The 14,581-nt window shown below is 38.9% G+C and overlaps 1 protein-coding gene across 3 annotated transcripts in view; it reads right to left on the bottom strand.

Moving 5' to 3' along the window:
* The window catches only part of KDM4C (lysine demethylase 4C), a 400,986-nt gene that overhangs the window by 292,017 nt on the left and 94,388 nt on the right, over positions 1–14,581 (bottom strand). For all 3 annotated transcript variants that reach the window (XM_024734254.1, XM_024734252.1, XM_024734253.1), the window contains exon 6: positions 7,571–7,620. In XM_024734254.1, the coding sequence (XP_024590022.1) occupies positions 7,571–7,620 (50 nt within the window). The remainder of the gene's footprint in view (positions 1–7,570; positions 7,621–14,581) is intronic.

The following is a 14,581-nucleotide window of genomic DNA, read 5'->3' as shown; positions in this document are numbered from 1 at the left end:
TACACATCCAAGGATGCCCTGTATTCAACGTAAAAGTGATCAGATGTGAGAAGCACTATTCTAAGCGAAAGAAACAAGACAGACACGTCTACACATTGTATAATTCCACTTTTATGGCATTCTAGAGATAGAAATCAGATTAGTGGCTGCAAGTGGTTGCTGGTGGGAAGAATTAGTTGCAAAAAGTACAAGAGAACTTTTGGGGGTACTGGAAATGTTCTATATCTTGATAGTGGTGGTAGTTACACCACTGTATACATTTGTCAAAACTCACAAAACTGTCGGGGCTTCCCTGGTGGCGTGGTGGTTGAGGGTCTGCCTGCTGATGCAGGGGACGCGGGTTCGTGCCCCGGTCCGGGAAGATCCCACATGCCGCGGAGTGGCTGGGCCCATGAGCCATGGCCGCTGAGTCTGTGCGTCCGGAACCTGTGCTCCACAATGGGAGAGGGCACAACAGTGGGAGGCCCACGTTCCGAAAAAAAAAATAACCCTCACAGAACTGTATAGTTAAAGAGGGTGGCTTTTACTGTAAGTGTATTTTACCTCAATTAATCTGACCTAAAAAATTATTAAATGTTTTTAAATTGTTTTAGAAACAGAACAGATATACTCTAAAAATAGTGTGCTCTTTCCTTCAAATAAGAAGTTTTGCCAACTGTCAACTGGTTTACATTTTCTAATATATTAGCTATTACTAACTAATTATTTTTAAATCCCAATCTCATATGACAAACACATGCTGCTACTATTAAACCAACAAAGTTTTAGCCTTGGAAAAAAATTTTAAAATCAAAGTTTAGTAACATTTTCTATGGATATACAAACACTAGTTTGGAGAAGCTGACGTTAGTTATTAATTGCTTAGGAAAAAAAGGAAAAAAAGAGGGAAGCAGAGGGGAAAGCTGGAGAAGTCAGACATGTAGAGTGTATGTCCACACTAGCAATAGATTTAAGACAATTTAATTTGAATATAATTGAAATTTACCCAAGTATGCTTTGACAGAGTTTTATACAAGCGTACCTCAGAGATACTGCAGGTTCCGCCTGTTCCAGACCACCGCAATAAAACAAACATTACTGTAAAGCAAGTCGCAAGAATTTTTTTGGTTTCCCAGTGCATATGTAATTATGTTTATACTATACTGTAGTCTATTAAATGTGCAGTAGAATTATGCCCCAAAAATGTACATACCTTAATTTTTAAATACTTTATTGCTAGAATGCTAACCATCATCTAACACTTTCGTGAGTTGTAATCTTTTCGCAACTCACCAATCACAAAACAAACATAATAATGAAAAAGTTTGAAATGTGAGAATTACCAAAATGTCACACAGAGACAAGAAGTGAGCAAATGCTGTTGGAAAAATGGAACCAATAGATCTGCTCAACACAGGGTTACCACATTCAATCTGCAAAAAAAAAAAAAAAAAAAAAAGTGCATTATCTGCAACTCGAAATAAAGCGAAGCACCGTAAAATGAGGTAGGCCTGTAATGGATTTTGCGATATTCATATGACTGATATGAGGCTTAAAAAATAGAGGAGTCATATAAGCGAACGGTAAGGAAAAGGACATAGGAAAAGAATATGGAAGGAATGCTTCTGTGGGAAATACTTTTAGAAAGATGTATTTGATTCACATATGAAATTTCTTAACATGCTTCTTAATGAAAAGAACTAATGAGCTACATTATGTGGGGAGAATCCTGGTATTTTTACCCACATTCCTAGTTAAGAGGTCAACATTAGAGGTTTAAGCTGTGGTTGACCTCTCTGTCCTTCCTACCGTTCGCTGAGCAATTAATAATTGGGTAGAAAGTTATCACATTGCAGGCTTCACTCTGCTCCACGTGTCCTGTAATCCATCAACATCTCTACTGGAGAGACAAAGCTCCATGGAGCTCTCTAGGAGGAGCGCCGGGAGAAATTCATACTGACCGTGGTATCGAGAAGGATGGTGGTTCTCCTAAACAAGTGCCTTATTTTTAACTCTTGAACACAGTGCAGTGAGTAAAGGGAAAGTTTTTTCAACTTCAAACTGGTTGGCAGAACACTTAGAGTTAAAACTTCCTCCTAATTTAACAGGTATACAGACCATTACACATGGTGTTTTACTGCATTCCTGAGAACACTTTGTTTCAGCTCCAGCTTTTTCCCACCATGACACAACATATGGACGACACACTCGTAGGTCACCCAGCATGCCTCAGGCCAAGCACTTTGGCACAAACAGGTCAGTCAAGCTAAACAGGATTTTCCTGCCTCAGCTTCCCCCCTCCACACCCCCCAGAGAATCAAAGAACTCTTAATTTCCTTCCATAGTAATCTTTCCCTGCTAGCTGGCATTCCCCTCCTGAATTTTCCTCCCCATTCCCTACCTGTCACTTCTCAGAACTGTCTTTCACCACACATTCTAATTACTCTAACTTGGTGTATGTTATGTATTACTGTCCAATGTTTAAAATCCTACTAGGAACATGGTCGGATATAAAATATTCAAAATTAAACACAGTGTGATATTTTACATCAAAATATGAGGAAGTTAAATTTAGGGATTGTTTCACCATTCTTAATGTAACAACTGATAGGAAGATGAAAATAAACATACCCTGACACACCACACATTGATCTCCATGCCTAAAGCATGAGTTAGGCATGAAGGCAGAGGATATATCGCTGGACTTTTTCATTTTTTAGGGCTTAGGGGCCCCCTAAAATTGATTATTCATAATCAAGGGTATTTTATTTATTAGCCTTTCAAAACCAAGCATTTTAATATAATATTTTCAGGCCGTAATGTAAATGAATGCTTAAGGGAATTATGTATTTATCATTTTGAGAGCTGATAAAAGTATATTTCCTAATTCCAAGTCAGAGGTATGAGAACAGGTCAATTTAGAATGTTTATAAAATTAAAATGACTTGTTATTTAATGTTAATCTTCTAGTCTGTTGACAGCAGTGGTTCATAATCTCTTTTGGACCAAACCCTCTTAATGGATTTGATGATAGCGTCCCAGAAATCCACATATATGCCCAATTTTGAATATAATTTCAGAGAGTCCACAGACTGCCTGCATCCCACGCACAGACCCTTTGTCCACTTCCTGGAATAGGGATCCCTGCAAATCTGGCTAAGACTCTGTTCCACAGGTTTAAACTCAAGATGACTAGTCATTTAAAAACACACGTACACACACACACCAAAATTAACTGCTTAAAAAAACTTGAACTAAATTAATCCTTCAAAACAATGCTTCATCCATTCCTTTTTACTGTCGCTTTTTTAAGAAGTCAAAACGAAAACACTTGCTACAGGTAAATATAAGCCTCCAAAAGAACCAGTGTATTCAACTCTACCATACTGTCACTTAAAACAAAATTCCTGCTGATCATTCACATTTCCAAAATCTGCTGCACGAAGTCCTAACTCACATATTCTTTTCCCAGTAACCAAAATTTTGACCAAAGTAAAGCATCTTCAATTTTTAAAAACTATTAGCACTTTATTAACAATGAGAGACCAATGGAATACAGTCACTCACAAAAAAATTTAGCTGCTCCCAATTTACTTTAATCCATATCTTCCTTAACTTAATAGAACCACAAAGATAGTCTTATTTCTAAAATAGATGAGATTTAGACATTCTTAAAACTGAAAATCTTCAAAACTGTCATTTATGATTTAATATTATGTCTCTGTTCTCCTTTATACTTTCCATTCAATTGTATCAAGCCAAAAATTAGAAAGAATGCAACGGCATTACAGGCGAACATAACAAGTATAAAAATTGCAACAATTCACTTGAGATTTTTTATTACATTTATGTCTACATAATATTGGAAAAAAATCTGTATAGATGAGAAAGCAGCTGAAGGGCAAAATCAAACTCCTGGCTTTATTTAGATGCAGGCATAACGTCTTTCAGATAAAATATTTGTAGGTGCCACAGTCAATCAAGATTTCAATAGAAACCAAAGATGAAAGCATTCATGCATAAAAGGCAAGTGTGATAATTATGATGTTCAGACAAGATAATGGAAAATATCCGAGGCTGCTTTTCATTTCATGTATCAAGTGCTGCCTTGACCGAGACAACCTATAATGCTCCATCTCATTTACTGCATTATTTTACCATTTTAATTACTTAGCAGAACTCAATTAATTTGGCTGGCATCTGGTCAGCAGATAGAAATCCTCCACTGTCCTATAGGGTCTTTTCCCTGAATCATTTCTCAAAATAATGCTGCAGTAAGTTTTCAAAAAACATGCAATTGAGTTTAAAGTTCTCGTTCAACCTTCAAGTTTATTAATCTCTTACTGATTAAGCAAATGGCATCCATTTTCCTGGAATGTCGTTTTCAGACAGTTTACGTCAAAGTGCTTACAGACAGTTTATAGCAAAAACTTTAGCATGTGAGTCCATACCGTAAAATTTACACTGGCTCCATTTTAAAAGTTCTCTGGCAATGAGGTGAACAGAACATGGTAGAATAATTATCACAGGGACGAGGATAGTTCACAGCATATAGATTTAGCACAAAGTTCATTGCCAGGGTATTTAAGGATTATGGTAATCATTTTCTAAGCTGTGCTCTAATCTGTTATCCAGAACCAGGATTCATCCACCTTAATATTCATGAAAATAGTCCCTAACAAAGTTCAAGATTACAATTACATTGCTATTATTAGTATAATGTATTATGTTATAAAAACACTGTCTTTATAGTTTTTAGCCTGCCAAAATTATAATAATGCGTATTCTTACAAACGTGATACTCTAATTTGGAGGAAAGTAACTTTTAGATATCCTTAACAATTTCTGTTCAGAACTGTCAAGTCAAAGGACGGGGTTTCTCAGTGTCCCCATTTCATTATTAAATGAAAGCATATGTAATGCAGGAACAAAATTCCTTTTCTACTAGAAGGCAACCCTAACATACCAATGAAACTTAGATCAGCACCTGACTGAAAAGACAATGCTCCCTGAGGATTCAATTCTGAATAAAGGCATTCTGAATGAGACATTCTGTCTTATCTTCAGTTGTCACTCAGTGGAACTCCACTTTCCCCTGGAAATAAGTCACTACCAGTCTACGTCGTCCTTGGTTAGGGTGGCTAGCAAAACAGAAAAAGAGGGTAACGGGGTGAATATGATTCTCCTCCCTTGCGGGAGCAGATGAGAACAAAGTTGCCTGGCATATCTTTAAGGCAGGGAAGAAAAGTAGAAGGTGCTCTCTGTAGATACAAGTGGTCACAGAGTGAAAGCAATTGATAGAGTTCCCAGAAGAATGACTCAACCTGGCCCTTAAGAAGATAGACAGGGTTGAAGGAGGTGCAACTGCGTGAAGGTCGTCAAAAGGTACAAACTTCCAATTATAAGATAAATAAGTACTAGAAATGCAATATATAACATGATAAATACAATTAACACTGCTGAATGTTATATACGAAAGCTGTTAAAAGAGTAAATCCTAAGAGTTTTCATCATAAGGAAAAAAATTTTTTTCCATTTCTTTATTTTTGTATGTATATGAGATGATGCGTGTTCACTAAACTTATTGTGGTAATCATTTCATGACGTATTAAGTCAAATCATTATGCTGAACAGCTTAAACTTATAACGTGCTATATGTCAAGTACATCTCAACAAAACTAGAAGAAGAAAAAAAGAAGATGGACAAAGCCTTAAAAAATAAAAATTCAAGTTCCAGTAAAGTATGTTTAATTTTAACAGTCTAAGAAGGCATACAATATCATGCTCATCCAGTTAGCTGGGGACATTCACCTTCATACTTCAGGCACTCTCAGGCCCAGGGGGCCAAATAAAAATGAGGGGGTCAAAAAGAGATGTAACACAACCCTTTGGTGAAATGATATGGCAACAGGAAAAGTACTCATAAAACACCTATAGCCCAAGATGCAGCATCAGTACACCTTGGAATTTATCCCAAGGGTACAACTAAAGGAAGAAAAAATATTATTGGCACAGTGATGTTCAGTACACTATAAAAATGAGAAAAAAATTTGGAAATAACCAAAATAGGTTAAGTGCAATCAGTTGATAAAAAGCTAAGCAACCAACTAAAATAATCATGAAGATTATGCAACAGGGAAAAATATGCATACATTAATGTGAAAAAATTAAAATTACTCAATGAGAGAAATACTTAAATGCCAATAACTTGAAAAGAATAAAATTAAAACAGTGATATTCTACACTGCAAAAATATTGGTTTGGCCAAAAAGTTCATTAGGTCTTTTCCATAAGATGGCTCTAGTAGCACTTAGTTGTCTTTAACTTCATTCGAAACAATTTTGTTAGATTGTATTGTGACAGCTGTCATATCAGGCGTGCATTTAAAAGAAAAGTTTATCAAAACTGGTGAATTTTTGTGTAGCCATTTTAATACTGAAGATGGAAAAAAAAAGCAAAATTTTCAGCATATTATGCTTTATTATTTCAAGAAAGCTAAAAGCACAACTAAAATGCAAATAAAAGATTCGTGCAGTGTATGGAGAAGGTGCTGTGACTGACTGAATGTGTCAAAAGTGGTTTGCGAAGTTTCGTGCTGAAGGTTTCTCGCTGGACGATGCTCCACAGTCAGGTAGAACAGTTGAAGTAGACAGTGATCAAATAGAAACATTAATTGAGAACAATCAACGTAATACCACGCAGGAGATAACCGACATACTCAAAATATCCAAATCAAGCACTGAAAATCATTTGCACCAACTTGGTTATGTTCATCGCTTTGATGTTTGGGTTCCACATAAGTTAAGCAAAAAAGCCTTCTTGACCGTATTTCCACGTGTGATTCTCTACTTAAACCTAACGAAAACGTTTTGGTTTTAAAACAAATTGCGACAAGTGATGAAAAGTGGATACTGTACAATAAAGTGGAATGGAAGAGATCGTGGGGCAAGCAAAATGAACCACCGCCAACCACACCAAAGGCCAGTCTTCATCCGAAGAAGGTGATGTTGTGTATATGGTAGGATTGGAAGGGAGTCCTCTATTATGAGCTTCTTCCGGAAAACCAAACAATTAATTCCAACAAGTACTGCTCCCAATTAGACCAACTGAAAGCAGCACTGGATGAAAAGCGTCCGGAATTAGTCAACAGAAAACGCATAATCTTCCATCAGGACAATGCAAGACCGCGTGTTTCTCTGATGACCAGGCAAAAACTTACAGCTTGGCTGGGAAGTTCTGATTCATCCACGGTGTTCACCAGACGTTGCATCTTCGGATTTCCATTTATTTCAGTCTTTACAAAATTCTCTTAATGAAAAAAATTTCAATTCCTGGGAAGACTGTAAAAGGCACCTGGAACACTTCTTTGCTCAAAAAGATAAAAAGTTTTGGGAAGATGGAATTATGAAGTTGCCCCAAAAATGTCAGAAGGTAATGGAACAAAACAGTGAATACGTTGTTCAATAAAATTCTTGGTGAAAATGAAAAATGTGTCTTTTATTTTTACTTAAAAACCGAAGTAACTTTTTGGCCAACCCAATACCTCAAAAACAAAAAACCTATCTAGATGAGAAACAGAAAGCAAGTTTACCTTGAGCTAGTCTTTCCAGTCGTTTTCCATGCTCTGGGGGTATTGCATACCTAAAATTTTAAACACAAATAAAAATTTTAGATTTATAATTGTTCAGCTAGTATCCTAAGGACATCTATCCCTAAATAATGTCATGTAAAAAAAAAGTCAACCCCAGGGACTTGCCTGGTGGCTCAGTGGTTAAGAATCCACCTGCCAGTGCAGGGGACATGGGTTCAATCCCTGGTCCAGGAAGATCCCACATGGCACAGAGCAACTAAGCCCACATGCCACAACTACTGAAGACTGTGCGCCTAGAGCCTGTGCTCTGCAACAAGAGAAGCCACTGCAGTGAGCAGCCCGTGCACCACAACTAAGAGTAGCCCCTGCTCGCCGCAACTAGAGAAAGCCCACACGTAGCAACGAAGACCCAATTGAGCCAAAAATAAATAAAATAAATAAATTTATTTTTTAAAAAAAAGGTCAACCCCAAACTCCACTTAGATGAACTAAGCAGTGATTAGAGAACCAAACACAGAACTGTATCTCTTGGACACTAAACAGAAGAAAAATAAACTTAAATCACCTATTTCAATGTCCCAGCTCACCATTCCAACCACATTTTACACATTAGGGAACAAAGGCCCAAGGCCAGCAAACTGCTTGGACAAGGGGCACCTGGCCACAGCATAGAGTTTAGAACCTCCCTTGTAACACTCACAGCACCCCAGCGATCCAGGGCTATTTTTGGTTGTATATTTTTTGTTTTGCAGTTGGTTAGTCTGGCCTTTGTTTTTAAGCAAAAAAAATTTTTTTAAGTTTTTGGTTTTTTTAAACTAATTTATTTTTGTCTGCGTTGGGGCTTCGTTGCTGCGTCCGGGCTTTCTCTAGTTGAGGCGAGCGGGGGCTACTCTTTGTTGCAATGTGCGGGCTTCTCATCACGGTGGCTTGTCTTGTTGCAGAGCACAGGCTCTAGGCGCACGGGCTTTAGTAGTTGTGGCTCACGGACTCTAGAGCGCAGGCTCAGTATTTGTGGCGCACAGGCTTAGCTGCTCCGCGGCATGTGGGATATTCCCGGACCAGGGCTCGAACCCGTGTCCCCTGCATTGGCAGGTGGATACTTAACCACTGCGCCACCAAGGAAGTCCAAAAAAAAAGGTTTTCTTTAAAAATAAAAACCTTTTAAAATGCTTTTTACTGACAAGCAGGATAGAACATGAAATTATTATAGTAACATTTGTATCTCCACCAAACCTTTCTAAGAACACTGTACTTTTCAAATAGATTTTAAATAAAAATTTACCAGCCATAAAAAAGGCAGCTTTGATTTATTTCACAATTATGTGACTTTTAAAATCTTGATTATAGAAAAAAGAATTGTTGGGAATTCCCTGGTGGTCCAGTGGTTAGGACTTGGTGCTCTCACTGCCAGGCCCTGCGTTGGATCCCTGGTTGGGGAACTAAGATCTGCAAGCCATGTGGCATAGCCACAAAAAAAAAAAGAAAGAAAGAATTGTTCACCCTTGGAAAACAGAAATTCTTCTTCAAGTATTACTCATTTCTAGTTCCTGGTGTTTTCAAAAGTTACATACTTAATTTTATTTACTGTGAACTTACTAACAAATTTTAAAACAATAATCTCAAGTTAAATGATCATTTCATGTTTTAAATAAGAATATGTTACTCTCCAGACCTACATTTGCTGTTTACTAGCTCAATTTATATTAAGTACAAGTTACTTTTTTACTAAAATAACTTTTCTCATTTTACTTAATACCACACTTGGTTGCATTTAATGCCACTGATAACATATGAAGAACTTAATTGGATCCGTTGTAACTAGGCAATTCTCTAAAAGAAAATTCAACCATATATCCTGTTGCTTCAGGCACTGTTAATGAAATTATTCCAACTGAATTGGGAAGATAAAATTTTAGCATAACTAAATGACAATCACCCAACATGTATTTATACACTGGCCACTTCTCAACAATTTTTAATCCCTGGTTTACATTGCCAAATATACCCAGAAAAGGACACACACACACACACATACACATGCATGCCCCAGACAAGCATAACATACATGCTAACACATGCATGTGTATACACACACAGGCATGCACTCATGTAAGGGTTGGACATGGAGATATTTATATATCCAGGTTCACTTTTTTTTTTAAATGGTATCAAAGTTAAAGTTCATTAACCCGAAATTCAACCATCTGCTCACAGAAAACATAAGTAAATATAAATTTATACATAAATATAAGGATAAAAAATACACTTGACATAGTCTTTCAATTGATCTTCACAACTCTATGACAAAAATCACATAGCCAACACATAGTAAACACATCTCTTAAAAGGGTTCTAGTAAAAATTCTCTGGAGGCTAATCATCAGAAAGATTTTTTCCATACATTATACATGTATCAAAAATTCTTTAAATTAGACACGTGACTTGTAAGGTACTGAGTGTGTCCCCTCAATGCAGTTTGACCATTACAGGTGGGCACCCACCTTCTGTTGTACCCTTCCAAACTACCCTCCATGGTGTGCCAAAGTCATCTTTGCAAACTACAGATCTGTTCATGACAAAACCCTGGGCCTTCAGTGGCTGACTTACCTGAAGGACAGAAGCTGAACTTTTTTTCAGGGCACACAGACCTGCTGCAATCCTGACACCTCTTCAGTTGCACCTACTGACCAATGTCCCAATCAAATCCTGCTCTTTGGCTTACCAGACCACTTGAATGCCCTTCCAGTGCCTTTGTTACTTTATACCACCACTACTTTCCATCCCCTATTTCTGGGATTTACACACCCTTACCATCCCTGTCCAGCCAACAAAACCTCCACTCCTTTTTCTCCACTCAGCTTGAGTCACCCCTGGGAACAGCTCCACACTCCTCCTTTTGCTCTATCAACCACACAGAAGACAGGTTTCCACCATGGTACTCAGAATTTAATTTTTTTACCTTTCTGCCTCCCTCTCTCCTTTCAACCTCCCTAGGGGCAAGGACCAGTGTCTCTCCTAGAACAAAGCACCAGAAAAGCAGATGCTCAGAAACTATGTGCTGACTTTTGTGGCTCTCAAAATGATGAATCATGATTCTCACCCTCCAGGATGGAAGATGTGGAAGGAGAGGAAGGATACAGCAAGAAGAAAAAAATCATGAAAGTGGGAAATTGGAAGAACAGGTAAGAAATTATATAAGCCAATACCTCATTTCCTAATTACAGGGTCAGCCTGGCATACTCAGGATCAACTCTACCAGTTTCAACTTCCTAATCTGTTCAAATACCTAATTCAATCAAATCTTTCTCCCAGGACTCTATACTTTTAGTATGGTCTCCCCATTTTGCCTTGCCTTCTTTCATCCCTCCTGGATCTTACACTGTGAAGGACAGTGTGCTCAAGGTAGATGGGCAGGACTGGGGCACTTAATTTCCACTTAAATGGCATGGGGCAAAAATAAGTTCCTGATATAATAACTGCCCTAAAAACTTAGCTCCTATGAATGTAGCAGCCAGCAAAGAAAAGTACCATCTAATTTCTTTATAAAAAGGAAAAAAAATGGTAATAAATACAAGTCAACCAGAAAAAAAGTTCCAGCTTCATAAGAATGTTAATATTTTTCATCTAAACAATTTAAAAAATCAATATAAGCAACTATCAGAATATAACTGAAACAGAATGCCCTGAATGAGAGCAATCATGGGGGGGATAAAAGCCCTTAAAAACCTGAATCACTCGTATGCTTTTAAGAAGTTTGAAATCCTGCTGCTCTAACATACAAGGTTTTATTAATTTCTGTCTTCTAGTAAATTCTACTACTTCATGGAAACATTAAGCAATTCTCAGCATTTATTTGGAAATAATAGCAGAAAAATACTGCCTACCTGCCCACCCATCTGACCGTTTCCCATCAGCATTTAGACATGCTTATCTCTTCTGCCTCAAAAAAATACCTTCTCTGGGCCCTTCATCCCGCTACCACCCATCTACTTTCTTTTCTTCCCTTTACACACACCACTCACTTCCAGTACTTGCCTCATTTTATCCCATTCACCCTGGAGTCCAGCTCAATCTGGATCCTATTCCCATCACACTCAGTATGACTGCTTGGACAAAGGTTGCCACGTTGTTTAGTCTTTACCTACCTTGTCTTCTCTGGAATTTTCAACTAGCTCCTTAAACACTCACTTCTCTTGAGTTTGATGATTTAAGTCATTTCCAGTGCTTTTCTACCTTCTGCTCTTGCCAAACCTACCTTCTGGCTGCCTAACATTCCCCAGGGCACCATGCTTTAGTGCTTCCACATTCTTCCCCAAGGGAACCACCTTCCCTCAAGCCTTCAAGATCACCCACATGTTGCTGAACCATACCTCCATCCCATGTGTGTCCCTCTGAGTTCTGCACTTCAAAAACCAGCCAGCTACTGAACAAATCCATTTAGCAGCCCTCAAACATAATCTGTCCAAAGCTTAATCCTCCGGCATCTTCACGACAGACCTGCTTCTTTTACAGAGTTCCTCATCTAACTGCCCAGAAAAATGGAATTTGTCTGTGGTTGTACTCCCCTATCTAAACAATCCCCAAGTTTTATGTGTTCCACCTGTCACTTATACAAGAGAAATCTCATGAACTTGTCTACATTTCTCTATCCTAACTACAACTGCCTTGGTCCATTCTGTCACACACATCATTACAGCAGCCTCTTAGCTAGTCTTCAGCCTTACCCTCTCTAGTCCATGTAGCCAATCAGTTCATGTCACTTCCTTCACTTGTTTAAAATCTATCTGAAGCAGGAACTGGTGACTAAGTAGAGGCAAGCTAGAAGGTCCGTAGGCATAGGGGTTTATTACAGATTATTAGTGACCTCAGTCAGGGGAGTCCTAATTCTATGGCTCTGACCACCTCCTAGCCTTTTCTATGAAAGTACCCTATCACTTCAAAAGACTCACAACAAACAAGATCAAATTTGTGATTTCCCCCTTTAAGTTGGTTATCTCCCCCAGCTTCCCCATTGCAGCTCAGAACTCCATTTGCCCTCAGCATCCCATACTGGAACTATCAGAGTCACCCCTTCTTTAATTTGTCATCCTCTCTGCCCCCACTGCCAGTCACAAGTCCTATCCACTCTACACCCTCAAAACGTCATATCCACCTCCCTGCAGCAAAACCTCAATTCCAACCCTGATCTGCCCCAGCTAGGCCATTACCATAACTAAACTCTATCTCCTTGGGCAGCTACAGACCTCATATCACTATCATAGGATAAAAACCTTTATTCCTTACTGCTTGGCTTTCAAGATGCCCCCCCACACACACAGTTTAGCCACAGCCACAAATAGCAGCAGTCCACTCTCCACAGTTTGGACTATGAATTATTCTATCCCTCACAGGGGTTTTTTGACCTCACTCCTCACCACAAACAGCCCCTCCATTCTGCTTCAAATCCCATCTTCCCAAGCCTTGCCCAGATTCCACCTCCTCCTTGAGGCTTTCTCTGACCACTGGAAATCTCGGCAACCTTACCCCTTTTCATCCTCCCAGAGCCCTTCCGTTATATTTCTCATGTAGTATTTATCATCTACTACATTCCATAGCTAGCTGCTGTGTGGTGTGCATAAATCACTTGTCTGGATAGGCACTGAGTTCTGTGAGGGAGAGAATGCCTACCACCACCCAGAAATTTTCACACAAATTATCCATTTTAACCTACCTTTTATAGTGAGTGTCTGCTTTATAGCCAAGCACTCTGTTCTGTGCCACCATTGCTCAGTTAGGCAGCTAATTCTTAATTCTCTGAGGATATAAATGTGTCTCACACTTCTCTGTGTCCTTTGAAAACCACCAAATAAGATGCCTACCATTGTATACCCTCAAGTACACACTGGTGTGCTGAAATTACTCACTGTTCAATTGACCTTTAGGACAGTGTTTTTGTTTGAGATATAAGGAATATTGCAAACAGTTCTGCTAATATTAAGAAACTATGAATCATTAATGAACTATGGACACACTAATTAGATATTTACAGGGTTGTGTTTTATTTAAAACTAGAGTCTTTTATAACTAAGGGGGAAAAAGATCGAATTTGAAGGCCAAGGAAAACAGAATAACCCCAAGTACATCTTTGGGTGGTTTTCTCATAGACCTAAAATGATGTTATCCTGGTGATTGTAATACAAATACTATCTTTAACTGAATAATATCAGATTGACATTTCGAACTGTCAGCAGGTAAAGCTGTATTTTTCAAAATATACTAGATCCATTCCTCTGATTCAGGCTTTCTCTATGAAGTGGCCTCTGCACTTCTCGTTTCAAGATATGCTCAGTCCATTAGTCTATCAGAAGTGTTTACCAGCACTTCTAAAGGGTAACTCCTATTTCTCAGATCATCCCCCAAGGGTTCCCTAATATCTTTTGGGAGCCCTGGGGCTGTCATAATGTACTTAGAAATCGATGTCCTCAGCTGTCCCGCTACCCCTACCTTTGTCACTGTGCTGTCTCACACAGACAGCTGCAGAGGTCCCTGGCCACTGGCACCTCCCACCAGCCCACTCCCACCACACACCCCCGCCACCCTGTGACATCAAGGGCAGTCTTACCAAGCCCAGGACCACAGAGGTGAGATCCCCTTCCAGGTCCAGGCCAGGCTCAGGTAGGTCAGTCCTGAAACAGCACTGCCCTCTACTCCGTTCCCCTAACGGAAGCTGTGTGTGAAGTGGCCCTTTCCTCCTCCTTCATATATTTCCTTTTCTTCTTGCTGTTTTACTCAGTCATCTCCCATGAAGATTCAGGCTCAAGTCCACAAGGATAGTTTTCTGACAAACAACAACTCTGACTGACCCTCCCCTCTTTTACTGGCATAAGCACATGTGCCTGACTTGCTTTCAATAGTTACTAAAGTGTTGAAGGCTGAGTGAAAAGAATATCTGACCAATAAACATGATTATATCGCTTATCACAGCTACCATTTACCAAGCACTTTGAAGACGCCAAGCCTTGTGCTAAGATC

Source organism: Neophocaena asiaeorientalis, unplaced genomic scaffold (genome assembly GCF_003031525.2).
Source record: "Neophocaena asiaeorientalis asiaeorientalis breed wild unplaced genomic scaffold, Neophocaena_asiaeorientalis_V1.1 scaffold256, whole genome shotgun sequence".
In the NCBI taxonomy this organism is placed as follows: Eukaryota; Metazoa; Chordata; class Mammalia; order Artiodactyla; family Phocoenidae; genus Neophocaena; species Neophocaena asiaeorientalis.
Note: the sequence above shows the minus strand (reverse complement) of the source record. Positions and strands in the feature narration are given on the sequence as shown.